Consider the following 21,320-nt stretch of genomic DNA (forward strand, 5'->3'; position numbering starts at 1 on the left):
ACCCCTCTCCCCACTATCCCCTCCACACTCCCCTCTGGCTATTGTTACAATGTTCTTAATTTCAATGTCTCTGGTTATATTTTGTTTGCTTTTTTCTTTTGTTGATTATGTATATATACTATTCTTAATATCCCCCTGTCTATTTTGTACCTACCAATATGTACTTCTTAATCCCTGTACCTTTTCTCCCAATTTTCCCCTCCCCCTTCCCAGCTGATAACCCTCCAAATGATTTCCATATCTATGACTCTGTTCCTGTTCTGCTTGTTTGCTTTATATATTTTTTAGATTCAGTTGTTGATAGTTGTGAATTTGTTGCCATTTTAATGTTCATGTTTTTGATCTTCTCCTTTTTCTTAAATAAGTCCCTTTAAATTTCGTGTAATAATGGCTTGGTAATGGTGAATTCCTTTAGCTTTACATGTCTGGGAAGCACTTTATCTGCTCTTCCATTCTAAATGATAGCTTTGCTGGATAGAGTAATCTAAGTTGTAGGTCCTTACTTTCCATCACTTTGAATATTTCTTGCCAGTCCCATGTAGCCTCTAAGGTTTCTTTTGAGAAATCAGCTGAGTCATATGGAAACCCCTTTGTAGGTAACTTGCTGATTTTCTCCTGCTGCTTTTAAGATTTTCTCTTTGTCTTTAAACTTTGGCATTCTAATTATGATGTGTCTTGTTGTGGTCCTCTTTGGGTCCAACCTGTTTGGGATTCTCTGTGCTTCCTGTACTTATATGTCCATTTCCTCAACCCAATTAGGGAAGTTTCCTTTCATTATTTTTTCAAATAAGTTTCAAATTTCTTGCTCTTCCTCTGATCCTTCTGGTACCCCTATGATGTGGATGTTGGTTTGTTTGGAGATGTCCCAGAGGCACCTTATACGGTTTCCTCATTTTTTTTAAATTCTTTTTTCTTCTTGCTGTTCTGGTAGAATGCTTATTTATTCCTTATGTTCCAAACTGTAGATTTGAATCCCAGCTTCATCCCTTCAATTGTTTGTTTCGTGTATATTTTTCTTTATTTCACTTAGTGTAACCTTCATATCTTCCTGGGTCTTTTTTATTTTGTTGCTATACTCAATAAGTTCTTTGATCATACTGATCACCAGTGTTTTGAACTCCACATCTGAAAGGTTGGTTATCTTCATTTCATTTAGTTCTTTTTGTGGGGGTTTTTTCTGTTGTTTCCTTTGGGCCATATTTCTTTGTCTCCTTAATTTGGAAGCCTCCCTGTATTTGTTTCTGTGTATTAGGTAGAGCTGCTTTGACTCCCTGTCTTAGTAACCTGGCCTATTGTAGAAAAGGCACCTGTAAATTATGTGGGGCAGAGCCTTAGATAAATGCCAAGGTGGGGCTACCTACTTCACTGCTTTGCGGCTCTGTGTGTGTGTTACAGGGAGGGGAGGTACAGACTCAGAGAGGAGACAATGCCACTGCCTGCCTTCTGGAGGTTTGCTTGGCACTCACCCTATGAGACTGGGGCCCTTCCAGCTGTTCCCTGGTGCTGAATCCCAGAGGGGGTGGGTCTGTGTACATTTTAAGTCTGTGCCAGTCCTTTAATCAGAGTCTCCTGAAAATCCAGAAGTTTCTTCTGCCACCCCAACACCCACTGGTTTTTATAGCCAGAAGTTATGGGGATTTATCTTCCTGACACTGGAACCCCCATCTGGCCTGGGGCAGGGATCACTTGCTCCCAAGGCATCCCTCCTGAAATTTTTAAAGATTTTATTTATTTATTTTTAGAGAGAGGGGAAAGGAGGGACAAGGAGAGGGAGATAAACATTGATGTGTGAGATACATCGATCAGTTACCTCATGCACACCCCCAACAGGGGACCTGGCCCACAACCAAGGCATGTGCCCTGACTGGGTATCAAAATGGCAGTTCACAGGCAAGTTCTCAATCCACGGAGTCATACCAGCCAGGGCCCCTTCCCATATTTATCCACCCACACTTCTCTGCCCATCTTCACCTATCTCTGCATCTCTGCCCCTCCTACCTGTCTGGATGCATGTGGCTTCTTTAAGTCCTTGTTTGTCAAACTTCCATGCAGCTTGATTTTCTGATGGTTCTGGGTATTATTTGTTTTGAGGTCTAGTTGTAATTCTTTCTGTGGTTGTTCGAGGAGGTGAAACATGTTTAGCTACACCTCCATCTTAACCGGAAGTCCATCTTCCTTTCCCTCCTCCCAACAACTCCCTTCCTCACCCTTCTAAAAAATACTCTGTTAACTTGATAAATGTTAATGTGAACTAACATGTTTTGAGAATGTCACTTTACCCCATATAATAACATGAGTTACGCTAGACTTGTCTGAGAAATGTTAAATATAAAGACACATGATTAAAAGTAAAGAGAGGGAGGAAGATATACCATGCTAACACTAGTCAAGACAAAGTAAGAGTAGTTATATTAATCTCAGAATGATCAAACTTCAGAACAAGGGAATTTATCAGGGATGAAGAAGAATATTACATAATGATAAAAGGGTCAATTCTTTTAGAAGACACACTAGTCCTTAATGTTGCTGTGCCTAACAACAGAGCCTCAAAATACATGAGGCAAAACTGATAGAACTACAAGAAGAAATAGATGAATCCATTATTATAGTTAGACAACTTAACACCCTTCCATCAGAAATATACAGGTCCAGCAGAGAGAAAAAATTAGTGTGAACATAGTTGAATTCAACAGCAAACTCAATCAACTGGATATAATTGACATCTATTGATTCCTTCATTCAATGACAGCAGATTATACATTCTTCTCAAGCTCACATGGAACATTCACCAAGATAAACCATATTTTGGGTCATAAAATATACTCTGACATATAGAAATCATATAATGCTGACTCTCAGACCACAGTGGAATTAAACTAGAAATAAATAGCAGGAAGCTGGAAAATTCCAAAATACTTGAAGATTAAACAACACACTTCTAAATAACACATAGGTCAAAGAAGAAATCTCTTAAAAATTTTAAAAATGTTATGAACTAAATGAAATGCCTTTTCAAAATGTGTGCTGTAAAGGACACAAGGAAAAAATCAAGGGGGAGGGTAGAGGTGGGGGAGGGAGGTGGGACTGGCTGGGGTGGGGGTGGAGGGAAGGGGAGAAAATGCAGACAATTGTAACTGAATAAAAATAAATAAATAATTTTTTTTTCAAATGTGTGGGATATAGCAAAAGCAATGCCTAAAGGGCATTTTTAGCATTGAATTCATGTATTCAAAGAGAAGATCTAAAATCAATAATCTAAGCTCCCACCTTAGGAAATTAGAAGAAGAACATGTTAAGTACAAATAACTAGAAGGAAAAATAATATAAGATTAAAGCAGAAATCAAATTAAAAAAAGTAAATCAAAAGAGAATATAAACAAAACCAAAAGTGTTTCTTTAAAAAGATCAATAAAATCAATTAGCCTTTATTCAGGCTAAGAAACAGAGACAGAAGACAAAAATTAATAACATCAGAATGGAAGAAAGGATATCACTATATTTCCTTTGGAATTAAGATAATGAAAGAATTTTATGGACTACTCTATGCCCATAAATGTGATGACCTTGATGAAACAGACCAATTCCTTAAAAGACAATCTGCCAAAACTCACATAAGAAATAGACAATGTGAATAGGCCTATAATTGAATCAGTAATTAACAACCCTCCAAAAAAGTAAGTACTGGGTCCAGATGGGTTCACTGGTGAATTTTACCAAACATGGAAAATATTATACCACTTCTCCAAATCTCTTATAGAAAATAGATGAAAAGGGAGTTCTTCCTTATTCATTTATGAGGCCGTTATGTAATATCAAAAAAGACCAAAAAGCATTATAAGAAAATTCATGAGCATAAATGCGAAAATATTCAACAAAATATTAGCAAATTCTCCAGTAATTTATTTTTTTCCTTTACTCATCTAGTTTTATTTTAAATTTTTTAAAATTTTTATTCAGTTACAATTGTCTGCATTTTCTCCCCATCCCTCCACCCCACCCCAGCCAATCCCACCTCCCCCCCCACCTCTACCCTCCCCCTTGATTTTGTCCTTGTGTCCTTTATAGTAGCTCCTATAGACCCCTCTCCCCACTATCCCCTCCCCACTCCCCTCTGGCTATTGTTACATTGTTCTTAATTTCAATGTCTCTGGTTATATTTTGTTTGCTTTTTTCTTTTGTTGATTATTCCCTTTGCAACAGCATGGATGGAACTGGAGAGCATTATGCTAAGTGAAATAAGCCAGGCAGTGAGGGACAAATACCATATGATCTCACCTTTAACTGGAACATAATCAATCCAGTAATTTATTTAAAAAAATTGTATACCACAACAAACTTGGATTTATCCCAGGCATGCACAGCTTGTTTAACATTCAACAATCAACTAAGGAAATTGGTCACATCAAAAAGCTAAAGAAGAAAAATCACATGATCATATCAATAGATGCAGGAAGAGCATTTGACAAAATACAATGTCCATGCATGATATAAACTCAGCAAACTAGGAATAGAAGGTAACTTCCTCAACTTGGGAAACAACATCTATCCAAATCCTATAGCTACTATATACTTAATGATGAGACAAATCTTTTTCACTAAGTTCAGGAACAAAGCAAAGATGTCCCCTCTTACCACCACTTTTCAATATCATACTGGAAGTCCTAGGTAATGCAGTAAGACAAGGAAAGGAAATTAAAGGTATATACAATGGGAAGGAAGAGATAAACACTTTCATTCACAGATGGCATAACTGTCTATGTGGAAAACCAAAAACTGGCATGCACACACAAAAAAACTTGTTATAATAAACAGTTATAACAAGGCTGCAGGGTATAAAGTTAACAGGTAAAAGTCAGTTGCTTTCCTATATACCAGTAATGATCAAGTGGAATTTGAAATTAAAATTCCACATTTACATTAGCACCCCCAAAATGAAATATTGAGGTATAAATCTAACAAAATATGTACAAGATCTATATGAGAAAAAGTACAAAGTCCTGATGAAAGCAATCAAAGAAGAACTAAATAAATGGGGAGATACTCCATTTCTGTGGACAGGGAGACTCAATATTATCACATGTCAGTTCTTCCCAACTTGATCGAGAGATTCAATTCAATCCCAATCAAAATCACAGAAAATTATTTTGTGGGTGTTGACAAACCAATTCTGTAGTTTATATGGAGAGGCAGAAGACCCAGAATACCAAATCACTGTTGAAGGAGAACTAAATTTGAGGATTAACACTATGCTATTTCAAGACTTAATATAAAACTACTGTAATCAAGACAGTGTGGTATTAGTGAATGAACAGACAGATAGATCAATGGAACAAAATAGAGAGCCCAAAATAGACCCACATAAATTTAGTGAACTGATCTTTGACTAAGGAGCAAAGGCAATACAATGGAGCAAAGATATCCTTTCCAACAAAAAGTCTGGAATGACTGAACATCCACATCCAAAAAAAAAGAGAATCTAAACACAGACCTTATATTTTTCACAAAAAACTCAAAATGGATATTAGATCTAAACATAAGATGCAAAACTATAAACCCCCTAAAAGATAACATAGGAGAAAACTTAGATGACCATTGGTATGGCAATATTTTTTATATATATCACCAAAGGTATGATCTCTGAAAGAAAGAAGTGATAAGTTGGGCTTTATCAAAATTAAAAACTATTGCTAAGTGGAAAACAATGTCAAGAAAATGAGAGGACAAGCCACAGACTGGGAGGAAATATTTGCAAAAGACACATCTGATAAAGGACTGCTATCTAAAATATACAAAGAACTTTTAAAATTCAGTGATAAGAAACTGGATACTTAATTTAAAAATGGATAAAAGACCTGAACAGGCACCTCACCAAGGAAGGTATACAGATGGCAAGTAAGCATGTGAAAAGATGTTCAATATCTTATGTCATCGGGGAATTACAAATTAAACCAAGATACCACTACAGTCTACTAGAATGGCCAAAGTTCAAAACACTTGACAGCAAAATGCTGGTGAGGATGTGGAACAATAGGAACTCATATTCATGCTGGTGGGAATGCAAAATGATAGTCACTGTGGAAGACAGCGTGACAGTTTCTTATAAAACTAACCATACTTCGGCCATACAACCCAGCTGTGTTCTCCTTAGTATTTACCCAAAGGGGAGTTGAAAACTTATGTCCACACACAAACCCGCACATGATGCTTATGGCAGCCTTATTCATAACTGCCAAAACTTGGAAGTGACCAAGATATCCTTCAGAAGGCCAATAGATAAACTGTGTTACATCCAGACAATGGAATATTATTTAGCACCTAAAAGAAATGAACTACTAAGCCATGAAAAGACATAAAGGAAACAAGTAAAAGAAGCCAATCTGAAAAAGACTACAAGTATACAGCCTTTTTAGTTTCAACTATATAAAATTCTGAAAAAGGCAAAACTATGGAAATAGTAAAAAGATCAGTGGTTGCCATGGGTTAAGGAGGAAGAAGGGATGGCTAGAGTACAGGAGATTTTTAGGGTAGGGAAACTACACAGTATGGTACTACAATGGTAAGTACATGTCATCATCCATTTCCTGAAACCCACAGAATGTACAGTACCAAGAGTGGACCCTAATTAAACTATGGACTTTGGGTGATAATGCTGTGTCAATGTAGGTTCATTGAATGTAACACATGGGCTACTCAGGTGCAAGATATTGGTGACGGCGAGACTGTGGGAGTGTGGAGATGGTAGGTATGTGGGAACACTGCACTTTCTGATCAATTTTGCTGTGAACCTAAAAGTGCTCTAAAAATAAAGTTTACTAATTAAAAAAAATCAAAATGCAACGTACCAGTTATTTTAAATTTCACCACAGAATTTTAACCTATATAAGAAGTCAAAAGCTAACATGCACAATACAGAAAGAACATATACAAATCAATAAGAAAAACAACAAGCAAATAAAAAATGGTAATACAAACTGCAGTACTGCATATTAATATGATGAATATCAAAATCTTTATATTGAGTTTAAAAAGTTTTGTGATGTCACAAGAGAATATACACAGTGCATCTCTATTATATATAAATATTTTTTAAAGGCAAAACCAAGTAACAAGTTTGAGGATTCATACACTAATGGCAATACTATAAAAACAGCAAGAAAATGAGGTCACACAAAATCTAGTAAAGTGGTTACCTCTGAAGGGGAGGGACAGAGCTAGATACATTTGAAAAGAGTCACACGGAACACTGAAGGAACAAGTCATTTCTGTTGCTTATGCTTACTGGTGGGTTCATAGTTGTTCCCTTCAGTAATATTCTCTAAGGTCTGTATATGCATTATATACTCTATGCATGCTGTGTGTTATACTAAATAAAAATTAATGTATGCCGAGAACCAAGATGGTGGCATAGGTAGACACACTGCGCCTCCTCGCACAACCAGAACTGACAGAAAATCAAACGGCAAGGAAGTCCGACACCAAGGAAATAAAAAATAAACATTCATCCAGACCGGTAGGAGGGGCAGAAACGGGCACTGGGGTGGAGAGGACTCTGCGTGGCGGTGGTGGGACCGAGACTGGCAGAGTGTGGGATGAACAGGGCAGGCAGTCTGACCACTAGCAGACCCTGCGGCCCCACATTCGCACACAGATAAACCGAGAGGGCCGGACTCAGAGTGGCGGAGAGTGGGGCAGGCAGAGCGGCGGGTAGCACCCCGCGGCCCCACATTCACGCACAGATAAGCCAGACAAATGGTGGGGAGCAAAGCAGACCGCGCAACCCAGGGCTCCAGCTCGGGGAAATAAAGCCTCAAACCTCTGATTGAAAACGCCCATGGGGGTTAGGGCAGCAGCAGGAGAGACTCCCAGCCTCACAGGAGAGGTCGTTGGAGAGACCCACAGGGACCTAGGGTGTGCACAAGCCCACCCACTCGGGAACCAGCACCAGAGGGGCCCAGTTTGATTGTGGGTAGTGGAGAGAAAGACTGAAATCCGGTGGAGAGGGGAGCGGGCGCCATTGCTCCTTCTCGGCCCCACCCCCACATACAGCATCACAGCGCAGCAACCAGCGTTACCCGCCCCGGTGAACACCTAAGGCTCTGTCCCTTTAGGTAACAGACGCGCCGAGACAAAAAAAAAAAAAAAGCCCAAATGACAGAACACTTCAAAGCTCCAGAAAAAATACAACTAAGTGAGGAAGAGATAGCCAACCTATCAGAAGCATAGCTCAAAACACTGGTTATCAAGATGCTCACAGAATTGGTTGAATTTGTTCGAAAACCAGATGAAAAAATGAAGGCTATGCTAAGAGAAACAAAGGAAAATGTACAGGGAACCAATAGTGATGTGAAGGAAACTGGGACTCAAATCAATGGTGTGGACAAGAAGGAAGAAAGAAACATCCCACCAGAAAAGAATAAAGAAACAAGAATTCAGAAAAATGAGGAGAGGCTTAGGAACCTCCAGGACATCTTGAAACCTTCCAATATCCAAATTACAGGGGTGCCAGAAGGAGAAGAGGAAGAACAAAAACTTGAAAACTTATTTGAACAAATAATGAAGGAGAACTTCCCCAATCTGGCAAAGGAAATAGACTTTCAGGAAGTCCAGGAAGCTCAGAGAGTCCCAAAGAAGCTGGACCCAAGGAGGAACACACCAAGGCACATCATAATTACATTAGCTAAGATGAAACAGAAGGAGAGAATCTTAGAAGCAGCAAGAGAAAAGGTCACAGTTACCTACAAAGGAGTTCCCATTACACTGTCAGCTGATTTCTCCAAAGAGACCTTACAGGCAAGAAGGGGCTGGCAAGAAGTATTCCAAGTCATGAAAGGCAAGGACCTCCATCCAAGATTACTGTATCCAGCAAAGCTATCATTTAGAATGGAAGGGAAGATAAAGTGTTTCTCAGATAAGGTCAAGTTAAAGGAGTTCATCATCACCAAGCCCTTATTATATGAAATGTTAAAGGGAGTTACCTAAAAAAAAGAAGATCAAAAATAGGAACAGTAAAAATGACAGCAAACTCACAGTTATTAACGACCACACCTAAAACAAAAACAAGAGAAAACTAGGCAAACAACTAGAACAGGAACAGAACCATAGAGATGGAGATCACATGGAGGGTTGTCAATAGGGGAGTGGGAGGGGGAGGGGGGGAACGTACAGAGAATAAGTAGCATAAATGATAGGTGGAAAATAGACAGGGGGAGGGTAAGAATAGTGTAGGAAATGTAGAAGCCAAAGAACTTATAAGTATGACCCATGGACATGAACTATAGAGGGGGAATGTGGGAGGGAGGGGGTGGGCAGGATGGAGTGGAGTCGGGGGGGGGGAATGGGATAACTGTAATAGCATAATCAATAAATATATTTAAAAAATAAATAAATGTAAAATTTAAAAATATGTATAATGAATAGATAATTCACAGAAGAAGAAATAGAAATACCATTTAATGTATAAAAAGTTAGTCTACATTATTAATGATAGAAATTCAAATTGAAATACATTATCTATTCTAACAGTTTAGATTGGCAAAGGTTTAAGGAATCCATGAAGTTCAGTACTGTGAAGAATAAGGGAGAAATGAGCACTCAACTGTATAGGTGATAGAGTAAGTTGTCACTGTCATTTTGGAAGGCAGTGCATCATACAGTAGCTAACACTGGGTGAGGGGAGCTGCATTCTAGCTTATGTTTGCATAGATACTGTGAGCATGTATTACATTTATAATAAAAAGCTAATGAAGGTATTTTTTTTGAAGTTAATAAGAAAATTCATATATATCTATGTTTGTATAAGAAACTAAGCTAATGGATTAATGTTCATCACAAAAGTTCCATTTCATAAACTTATTTTTATTTTTATACTAAGGTTATTTTTAATAAATTAAAGGATATAATTCATAGAGTCTCAAAAGTTGGATATAAAAATCTTTATCATCAAACAAAATTCTGTCAGTCTTGCCATGTGTGAAATAATTTTATTTATATTAAAACAGAGCTACCAGAGAAAAGGAGGATGTGTCGATCAATACCTCTCAGGTAACCTAGATTGAGCAATTTGTATTTTTTATCATTTTCACCTTCATCATCATTGTATGGGGTATAAAGTGTCCTCTTCTACAGATGGGTACTTCATAAATGCTCTACTGTGTATAAATGGGACCACTTGTCTCTTTTGCTCATCTTATCTTGTTGATTCTTTCATTCATTTGTTCAGTCATGTATTTATTTGTTTTTCTACAAAACAGGTAATTCTTGAGTGACTGCCTTGTGCCAGCCACAAGACACAAAAAATACTAGGCAAGGGGAGTCAGCAGTAAATAAAACAAATCCTGTGTCTTCATGAAACTTAGAATCTATTGGGAAGGACAGACACTAAACAATTGCAAGCCTGAAGAGTGTTACAAAAGGGTGTTATAGGAGACTGCAGCAATGAACTTGACCAAGATGAGGGCCAGGAAGACCTCCTGAAGGAAATAATGTTAAAGCTGAAATTGATGTATGAGGATACAGTAGCTAGTCAAAAAGCTGGGAAAAGCACACTCCAGCTAAAGGGAATTGCATATTCAAAGATCTTTACATACAAAGAAGCACATTTGAAGAAATTAAATGTATACATACATACATACATACATACATATAACTTTTAGCGGTAGTAAGGACGGCAAAGGAAAGGGTGCTGTGTAACAAGGCTAGAGAGATAGGCAGAGGCAATTCTGAGAAGAGTCTTGTGATAATTCTTTGATTCAATAAACATTTGCTGAGTGCCTGCTGTATGCCAGGCACTGTGCAAATAACTGGTGATATGTCATTGAACAAATCAAATTCCCCTATAATCACACAGTTACTTACATTCTTGTAAGTCATGTTTACCTTTTTGGACTTTAACCTAAGAGCAAAGGAAAACTGTGGAAAGGTTTAAGAAACAAAGATATATGTTCTGATTTCTGTTTTTATAAGATTATTTTGGCCAGAATATGGGCCAGAATATGGAGAAAGGACATTTTAGAAATCTCCTCATCCAAAGCCACATGTACCTTTAAAGAAGCCCTGAATGGTGAGATTTTTTTCCAGCGCAATAAGGACTAATTCTTCTTCCTTTTGAGAACTGATCCATACTGCTGAATATGACAGAGAATGCTTTCTCATTTCAAACAGAGAAGATAAAAACAAGTAAGACATACTCTTACACAGTTTTGTGACAATATGTCAAATCAGCTTTTGGGAGGCCTCTAACTACATAGTTTAGGTAGTGGTTTTCAGTCATAGAACCCCTTGCAAGAATCTGATGAAAGCTGTGAATCATCTCTATAGAAAAATTTTTTTCAAAAGCAAACAAAATATAACCAGAGACATTGAAATTAAGAACATTGTAACAATAGCCACAGGGGAGTGGGGAGGGCATAGTGGGGAGAGGGGTCTATAGGAGCTACTATAAAGGACACAAGGACAAAATCAAGGGAGAGGGTAGAGGTGGGGGAGGGAGGTGGGACTGGCTGGGGTGGGGTGGCGGGAAGGGGAGAAAATGCAGACAATTGTAACTGAATAAAAATAAATACATTAATTAAAAAAAAAAAGAAAAAAAAATTTTTCATACCCTTAGAGGGAGTTTGCAAACTCTTAAGCTCATCCATAGACCCTAGGATAATAATCCCTGTATTAAGAATTTGGGTGTGGCTAAGTATCATATTACTAGACAGTGAATGGGTCAACAATGAGATCAAAGAAGAAATCAAAAGATACCTTGAGACAAATGAAAATGAACACACAACAAACCAAAACATATGGGACACTGCAGATGCAGTGCTACCAGATAAATTCATAGCAATACAGGCCTAACTCAAGAAACAAGAAAAAGCACAAATATACAATCTAATGGAACTAGAAAAAGAACCACAAAGTCCAAAGTGAGTAGAAGGAAGGAGATAATAAAAGTTAGAGTGAAAAAAAATGACATAAGAGACTAAAAAACAATAAAAAAGATCAGTGAAATGAAGAGCTGGTTCTTTGAAAAGATAAACAAGATTGACAAACCTTTAACCAGACTCACAAAGAGGAAAAGAGAAAGGACCCAAATAAGTAAAATCAGAAATGAAAGAGGAGAAATAACTGACACCACAGAAATACAAGTTTGCAAGAAAATATTACAAACAAGTATACGCCAACAAATTGGACAATGTGGTCAAAATGAATAAATTCCTAGAAACACACGCTCTTCCAAAACTGGGTTAAGAAGAATCAGAAAATCTGAACAGACCAATTACAATGAAATCAAAGCAGTAATCGAAAAACTCCCAGCAAACAAAAGTCCTGGATCAGGTTGCCTCCAAACATTTTACCAAACATTCAAAGAACTAACACCTCTCCTTCTCAAACTATTCCCAGAACAATTCAAGAGGAGGGAAGACTTCCAAAGCACTTTTTGTGAAGCTAGCATTATCCTAATTCCAAAACCAGATAAAGACACTACAAAGAAAGAAAATTATAGGCCAGTAGCCCTGATGAACATAAATGCAAAAACTTCAACAAAATATTAGGAAACTATCTAGCAATGTATTAAAAAGATCATACACCAGGACTGATGGCTGGGATGCAAGGTTGTACGATATCTGCAAGTCAATTAACATGATACACCACATAAACCAAATGAAGGGTAAAAGTCACACGATCAGGTCGATAGACACAGAAAAAGCATTTGATAAAATTTAGCACCCATTTATGATTTTTTTAAAAAGTCATCAAAGTGGGAATACAAGGAGCACTCTTCAACATCATAAAGGCATTTCTCTTAAGATCAGGAAAAAGATAAGGGATGTCCACTATCACCCCTCTTATTCAACATAGTAATGCAAGTCCCAGCCACAGCAGACAAGAGGAAGGGATAAAAGGTATCAAAATTGGAAAGGAAGAAGTAAAACTGTCACTACCTGCTGAGGACATGATATTGTATTATATAGAGAGAACCCTAAAGACGCCACCAAGAAACTACTGGAATTGATAAAATTATTCAGTAAAGTAGAATACAAAATTAATATTCAGAAATGGGTACATGTTTATATGCAGCAGGGGGCAAAGGTAGGTTTACAGTTCGTATGAAAAATAATACAATTAATAAATAATAATACAAGAAAAAACTCTGTTTCAGGTACTCATAACTCTAAACCTTCTTCAGCACCACCCTGTACCAATACTGAACTAGCAGAAAGGAAAACTAAGAAAACAAACCCACTTAAATTGCACCAAAAAAATTAAGTAAAATACCTAGGAATAAATTTAACCAAGAGGTAAAAGACCTGTACTCAGAAAATTATAAGACTCTGAAGAAAAAAATCAAAGAAGATAGAAATAAATGGAAGCATATTCTGTGTTCGTGGATAGGAAGAATTAACATCATTAAAATATCCATACTGCTCTTTCATCAAGGACCTGCCACGATGGGCAGATTTTGCACCAAGACCACAAAGAAGGCAGCCCGGATCATCATCAAGAACTACTACACACACGTGGGCAATGACTCTCACACCAGCAAGTGAGCATGTGTACACGGAGATCGCCATTAGCCCCAGTAAGAAACTCCAAAACAAGATAGCAGGCCATGTTACACATCAGATGAAATGGATTCAGAGGGGCCCTGGGAGAGTTATCATCATCAAACTGCAGGAATAGGAGAGAGAATTATGTTCCCGAGGTCTCAGCCCTGGATCAGATCATGGAAGTTGATCCTGATGCCAAGGAAGTGCTGAGGGTCTTGGACCTTGGCAGTCTGTCCAACCTGCAAGTCACTCAGCCTACAGTTGGAATGAATTTCAAAACACCATGTGGAGCCATTTGAATCTTTCTGCTGTGCTTTAATATTATCAATAAACCACTGATAACCAAAAAAAAGTCCATACTACCCAAAGCAATCTATAGAGTCAACATAATCCCTGTCAGAATACCACTGGCATATTTTGCACAACTAGATCAAATAATACAAATATTAATATGGAGCCACAAAAAAACACCCCAAATAGCCTCAGCAATGTTGAGAAAGAAGAACAAAGTCAGGATTATCCCAGTATCTGATATCAAACTATAGTACAAGGCCATACTAACCAAAACAGCATGATCCTGGCATAAAAACGCATACATAAATCAATGGAATGGAAGAAAGAGCCCAGAAATAAACCCACCATATATGGTTGACTAATATTTGACAAAGGGGGCAAGGATATAAAGTGGGGTAAAGACATACCAGTCAATAAATGGTGCTGAGGAAATAGGACAGATGGTTGCAAAAAAATAAAAATAAAAATAGGCCACCATATACAGGAATAAACTCAAAATGGATTAAAAACCTAAATGAAGACTCAAAACCATAAAAATTCTAGAAGAAAACATAGGCAGTAAAATGCTTGCCATTTCTCTTAACAGTATTTTTTTCTGATATATCTCCTCGGGCAAGGGAAACAAAAGATAAACAAATGGGACTACACCAAACTAAAAAGTTTTTGCACAACAAAGAAAACCATCAAAAAAAAAATGAAGTACAGCCTTCAAAATGGGAGAACATATTTGCCAGTGATACATCTGATAAGGGGTTAATATAAAAAATTCATAAAGAATTCAAACTACTCAAACACCCCTAAAAACAAACAATCCAATTAAAAAATGGACAGAGGACTGAATGGACACTTCTCCAAAAAGGACCTACAGATGGCCAATAGACACGAAAAGGTGCTCTACATCACTAATTGTCAAAGAGATGCAAATTAAAACCACATTGAGGTGTCACCTCACACCTGTCAGAATGGCCATCATCAATAAATCCACAAACAAGTGCTGGTGAGGATGCTGAGAAAAGGGAACCCTTGTGCACTGTTGGTGGGAATGTAGATTGGTGCAGCCACTGTGGAAAACAGTATGGAGTTTCCTCAAAAAATTAAAAGTGGAACTGCCTTATGACCCAGCAATTCCACTTCTGGGGCTTTATACAAAGAAACCCAAAATACTAATTCAAAAGAATATACTACCCCTATGTTTATTGCAGTGTCATTTACAATAGTCAAGCTAGAGAAGCAACCCAAGTGCCTATCAAAAGACAAGTGGATAAAAAAGCTGTGGTACATAGTTGTATACCATGGACTATTACTCAGCCATTAAAAAGAATGAAATCATACCCTTTGGGACAGCATGGATGGAGCTAGAGGGTATTATGTTCAGTGAAATTAGCCAGTCAGCGAAAGACAAATACCATATGATGTCACTGATATGTAGAATCTAAAGAATGAAATAAATAAGCAAAATTGAAACAGACTCATAAACACAGAGAGAGAACTGGTGGTTGCCACAGAGGTGAGGATTTCAGGGACTGGGTTTTTGAAAGATGGGAGGAGGGTTGAGGGGATGGGTGAAAAAGGTGAAGCAACTAAGAAGTAAAAAATTGCTAATTGCAGAATAGTCATGGGAATGTATGGTGCAGCAAAGGGAATATAGGCAATAATATTATAATAACAATGTATGGTGTCAGATGGGCATTCGATTTATTGGAGTGGTCACTTAGTAAGTTATACAATGTCCAACCACTGGGTTATATACCTGAATCTAATATAATATTGTATGCAACTGTAACTGAAAAATAAAGCATTATTTAAAACTAAATAAATGAAAAACATTATGCTGAGTAAAAAGAGCATTATACAAGAAAAAAGAATTCAGGTGTGGTTTTTAAAAAAAGAGGCAAAGGGTTCACTTTTTAAATAGAAATATGCATTTCACACACACAATGTTTTTTTAAATTTTCACTGTACTAGAGGATAGGACACTTTTGTAAAGCTGAAGAAGTGCCTAACTCTAGATCGAGAGATTATGAACCTTAGTGGTTGCCATCCCAGTCGACTTCTCAAGCCAGCAACAGGAACATAGCTAGCAGTTGGGCTAATTGAAGCAGGGGGAAAGTGCCCCTCTCAGCCAAAATCTTTGCTTAGGGTCTCTCAAAACAGACCTAAGTTATTGATTGTAAATGTTTTGCCTCACATATTTACAAGAAAAATATCATACATATGTAAAGACTGCATTTTCCAAAGTGCTTTCACATTATTTTGGCTTCTGTGATGATATGTCAAATGGTGTGGCAGTTCCTCAAAAAATTAAACATAGAATTACAATATGATTCAGCAATTCCATTTATGGGTATATATCCAGAAGTGAAAGTCAACACTCGAACAGATATCTGTATGCCTATGTTCTTCATAGCAGCATTATTTACAGTAGCCAAAATATGGAAGCAACCTGGCAATCGAGTGTCATTGACAGGTGAATGCATCCGCAATATGTGATACATACATACAGTGGAACATTACTCACCCTTAAAAGGAGGAAAATTCTGACACATGCTACAAATGAATGGATCTTGAAGGCATTATACTAAATGAAATAAACCAGACACAAAAGGACAAATACTGTATGGTTCCACTTACATGAAAAATCTAGAGTAGTCAGACTCATAGAGACAGGAAATAGAATAGGGGTTGCCAGGATTTGGCGGGGGGGCGGGGGGGGGGAAGAATGGGGAGATGCCGTTTAATGAGTACAGAGGTTCAGTTCAGAAAGACGTAAAAGTACTGGAGATGGATGGTGATGATGGTTGCACAACAATGTGAATATTTAATGCTACTTAAAGTGGTTAAAATGATAAACTTTATGTTACATGCATTTTACCACAATAAAAAAATATATTCATGTCAGCTAAAGTTCTTAAGGATGATTGTTGGCATTTATATAGGATACAGATCCCATATAAATCTGGATCTATAGATTTATAGATCTACAAATCTACAAATATGTATATCTATAAATTTATCTACAGATCCAGATAAACTGACATCACAAACTGGTCTTAAAAGATGAACTCATTTTTTCAGCCTAATTTTTCACTAATCCAAATAAAATGTACCATTGTGGTAATCAAATTTGTTGCAATGTATAAACTTAATTTGCTCCCCTTTTTTATGCCAACAGGAAAATCAAGAGGATCTGGGCCTGTGGGAGGAGAAATTCAGAAAATTTGTGGATGTCAAAGTTAATGGTAAAGTTGAAACTGATGTAGTGCTAAAACAGATCTTTCCAAAATACTAAATATCTCTATCCAAAGTCCCTGGAGCTTTGGTACCTAAACAAGTGACTTCTGTAAGATGAACAGAAATCTCAGATTTAAGTCCCCTGTTCTTCAATAATGCATTGCAACAAAGAAATAATGATTATATGCCTTTTGTGGGGTGTGTAAAAGAAGTATCGGCCTCACAGAGGGGCCTAGACCAACACACTGTTTGCACTGTCCAGTATTTCAGATAGCTGCAAATTCCACATTCTATTTTTATGAGAATCAAGTGATGAGGAAACAAGTTCTAGAGCTTATCAGCCCCAGCATTCCAAGCCAGTTGTTCTCAACTTTCCTGGGCCTCTCCATCATTCACATGAGTATCACATGCCCATCTGTGCCATTTCTCCTTAGGCTTAGTGATGGGTGTATGTATGTGTAGCTAGTATCTTTATGAGGTACTTTTCAGGTACTTGGGGCTTATATAGTTGGAAAAATTATGTTCTTCCTTCATCCTCCCTACTTTGTGGAATGACAGACCCTCCCTAATTCCTTGAGAATCCCTGTTCTAGCATCAGTAGCTATAGCTTAGTATAGGATCAGAACTGACAATGTGCCTAACATTTATAAGCAAGGGGGACCTCAGACTTCTTTCTGCAACATAATCCTTATCTTTTCTATAGCACCCTCATTCCATAAACTCCTTCAAATAAGAATCATTCGAGGTCAAATACTTTAACCTAAGAATGAATTTAAGGCTATGTGATCTCTCTAGTTAGTTGCATTTTTCCATGTCTCTAAAATAGTTGTTAAATAAAGGACTTTGTCTGATGAGAGGAAATTTATATGTTTACAATCACAGGGTATTCTGAGAAGCCAGAATATATCATAGTCCCTGGACACAGTAAAAATAAACAATCAGGCAGAAGACACCCACTCTTTCATCTAACAAAGATTAAAATTGCTCAATATCCTTTGCTTCCTAAAGCAAAGAATATATAATACGTTTTAGAAAAGTTTAGATTAAAAAAGTCTAAAACTTTGTAGCCATATTTTACCAATAGAAAAGAGATTCACTATAAATGAAGACACAACCCTGGCTGGTGTGGCTCAGTGGATTGAGTGCCGGCCTGTGAACCAAAGGGTCACTGGTTCGATTCCCAGTCAGGGTATGTGCCTGGGTTGTGGGCCAGGTCCCCAGTAGAAGGTGCACAAGAGACAACCACACATTGATGTTTCTCTCCCCCTCTCTCTCCCTTGCTTCCCCACCCTCTAAAAGTAAATAAATAAAGTCTAAAAAAATAAATGAGGACAAAGAGAGATTCCACACATAGTTAGGTGAACATAATAAGTGACCAGAACTTTGCCTTTGGCATTTTTGTAGCCCCACAATACCTGAATATAGCATCTTACAGAGATGCTGACACACACGGGATTTACTGATTGATCAGGGAAGACTCAGATCTCTAGATCTCTAGTCATCTTGCCACACTCATAATTAACTGAATTTCTTTAATTGATTGTCCCACTGAGAAGCAAAACTCGGTCAATATCCTGGTCCTTGCAGGTCCTGCCTCCATCGGTTTGGATTTCTCCTTGCATGGATTTGAGCATCTCTATGGGATCCCACAACATGCGGAATCACACCAACTTAAAAATACTGGGTAAAGTGAAAACAGGAATTTTTATGGGAAAGGCAAATATGTGAGATGTCTGAACCAGTGCTAGCTAATGTGTGCCTGGCCTCTTCCCCCTTGATATTGCTTATAGATCTTTAAGAATCTTCTTTGGATGATCACTTAAAGCAGTGGTTTTCGATTTTTATTTTATTTTTGGCAAAAGTTAGAGAATTATAAAAAACTGTAGTGCTGAACCTAAAACTATAAAGGAAGTAAAAATACAGAACTGCTGTGGTTGAAATGGTGGGGAGATTTTCGTTCCACCACTTCCTGGGTTTTGCTTTCACCTCTCAAGGCCTTTCTGTGGAACCCTGGGAGAATGCACTGTGAAAAACACTGACCTAGAAAAAGGCTTTTACTAAAACTGACAGTGAGCCAGAGAATGGAAAAGTGTGACATTTCATATCACCTTTGAGTCCCTCAGGCAGATCATTCAAACTAACACTACTGACAAATAAATGCCAGAGGCATAGGACTACCTGGAAGCAAAACCAACAAGAAACAGAGTCTGATCAAGTTTTCCAGGTACAGATGCTGTTTACAGGACAGGGAGGCATAGTGACAAGTGCATCAGAAACCTCGCTGTTCTCACACCAGCCTGAGCTCTGTGCTCCCCTCCCTAATTCAGGTCCTGATTTTTTCCCTACTCAGCACTGTGTCAGCATGTTAAGACAATATCATTTTGTTTAAGCAATGGAGAAATAATCACAAAATTTGTCAAAGACACATATTGTGTGCTTGCCAATATAGAGGATCCACAGGAAACAGTCCTAACCTCATAAGCGATATTCAGAAAAGATGAGATTATGCATGCCAATTGTCAATTGAGAGGATGCCAAAAGAACCAGAGGAGGAGGATCCTATTCACCCAGGTTGGATCAGAAACTTTTAGGAAAATGGTGAAGTTGAGCCTTGAAAGATGCATAGGATCCAAGTGCAGGGTCGAATGGAGCAATACTGTCATTAAAAATGTGTTTGTGAATCTAACAATAGCCAGGGGGGAGTGGGGTGGGGACAGTGGGAAGAGGGGATTACAGGAACTACTATAAAGGACACATGGACAAAATCAAGGGGGAGGGTGGAGGTGGGGGAGGGAGGTGGGTTCAGCTGGGGTGGGGTGGAGGGATGGGGAGAAAAGGCATACAACTGTAATTGAATAACAATAAAAATTTTTTAAAAATGTGTTTGTGATAGTAATTGATAATCCTTCTTGTGTGTTTCAGTGATGGGGATGCTTATCGTCTTTATAACTTGGATGTCTATGCATATAAAATACATAACAAAATGGGTATTTATGGTTCAGTGCCTTATCTCTTGGCCCATAAACTGGGCAGGACTTTTGGCATTTTTTGGCTGAATTCCTCAGAAACACTGGTGGAGATCAACACAGAGCCTGCAGGAAAGGTAAGCTATGGACCGTGGCTCTATATCATACTTAACACAAGACTCAGAGCTAGTAAGGTGTAGTCATAGCTCTGGGCTTTGTAGTAGCAGTTCTCTGCTGCCAGTCTTTGCAGTATAATCAGTGTAAGTTAACAGCATGTACAAAAGGAGCAGACAGTTACTCTCATAAGGATGGCTGTTGTAGAGTAGAAGGAAGTTTTTCAAACATTCATTCTATTTCTTTTCCAGGACACAGTGACCCAGATGGGCCCAGTTGCTGCCAAACAAAGGGACAAATCTCGAACTGATGTACTTTGGATGTCAGAGAGTGGAATCATTGATGTTTTTCTGCTGACAGGGCCTACACCTTCTGACGTCTTCAAGCAGTACTCGTCCCTTACAGGTACTTGCATGTGGAAGTGCCCATTTCTTGTTCCATTATATTTCCTCTACCCCATGCACCATAACTGTAAATTAATATTTATTGCACACCATATAGAATTTGTAAACAACTTGCCCAAACTTTTTAAGAACCAAGCATTTCTTCTCTTACCCTCACTCCATTCAACTTGGCGAGAACTCTCCATTCTCTCATCCGTAATACTTGCCCTCTGCCTTCTTTGGAGCCTTTAACCCCTAGGCTTTCTCTACCTTTATTTCAGATGACCAGTATCCCAACCTTTTCTGTGTTCACTTCTCTATTAAAACATACCACTGGCTTTAGCTCTAAAGCATTTTATCTTTAAAATGTATAACATTTCTGCACCTCAATTGGTGCAGAAAAAGCATTTGACAAAATACAACACTCTTTCATGATAAAAATACTCAGAAGACTAAAAATAGAAGGAAACTTTCTCAATATGACAAAAATCATTTATGAAAAATCCACAGCTAACATCTTATTTAATGGTGAAAGGCTGCAAGCATGCCCTAATTTCAGAAACAAGACAAGACTGCCCATTTACACCACTGCTATTTAACACTATACTAGAAGTTCCAGCCAGAGCAATTATACTAGAAAAGAAATAAAAGGCATCCAAATTGGAAAGGAAGAAGTAAAATCATCTTTATTTGCAGATAGTGTGATCCTGTATGTTAGAAAATCCCAAAGAATCCACACAAAAACTAATAGAGCTAATAAACAAATTTACCATAGTTGCAGGGAACAAGATCAACAC

The 21,320-nt window shown here is 37.8% G+C and overlaps 1 protein-coding gene and 1 pseudogene across 3 annotated transcripts in view; both read left to right on the plus strand.

Moving 5' to 3' along the window:
- GANC (glucosidase alpha, neutral C) overlaps positions 1 to 21,320 on the plus strand; it is an 88,918-nt gene that overhangs the window by 23,587 nt on the left and 44,011 nt on the right. For all 3 annotated transcript variants that reach the window (XR_008427311.1, XM_053928220.1, XM_053928224.2), the window contains 5 exons: positions 9,999 to 10,041; positions 17,002 to 17,068; positions 18,648 to 18,744; positions 19,983 to 20,163; positions 20,392 to 20,545. Coding sequence is in view for 2 of the 3 variants with exons in the window: in XM_053928220.1 (XP_053784195.1) it covers positions 9,999 to 10,041; positions 17,002 to 17,068; positions 18,648 to 18,744; positions 19,983 to 20,163; positions 20,392 to 20,545 (542 nt within the window). In the remaining variant the exon portion in view is untranslated. The remainder of the gene's footprint in view (positions 1 to 9,998; positions 10,042 to 17,001; positions 17,069 to 18,647; positions 18,745 to 19,982; positions 20,164 to 20,391; positions 20,546 to 21,320) is intronic.
- On the plus strand, positions 11,554 to 15,925 carry LOC128781354 (small ribosomal subunit protein eS17-like; annotated as a pseudogene).

The sequence above is a fragment of the Desmodus rotundus genome, chromosome 7, assembly GCF_022682495.2.
Source record: "Desmodus rotundus isolate HL8 chromosome 7, HLdesRot8A.1, whole genome shotgun sequence".
NCBI lineage: Eukaryota > Metazoa > Chordata > Mammalia > Chiroptera > Phyllostomidae > Desmodus > Desmodus rotundus.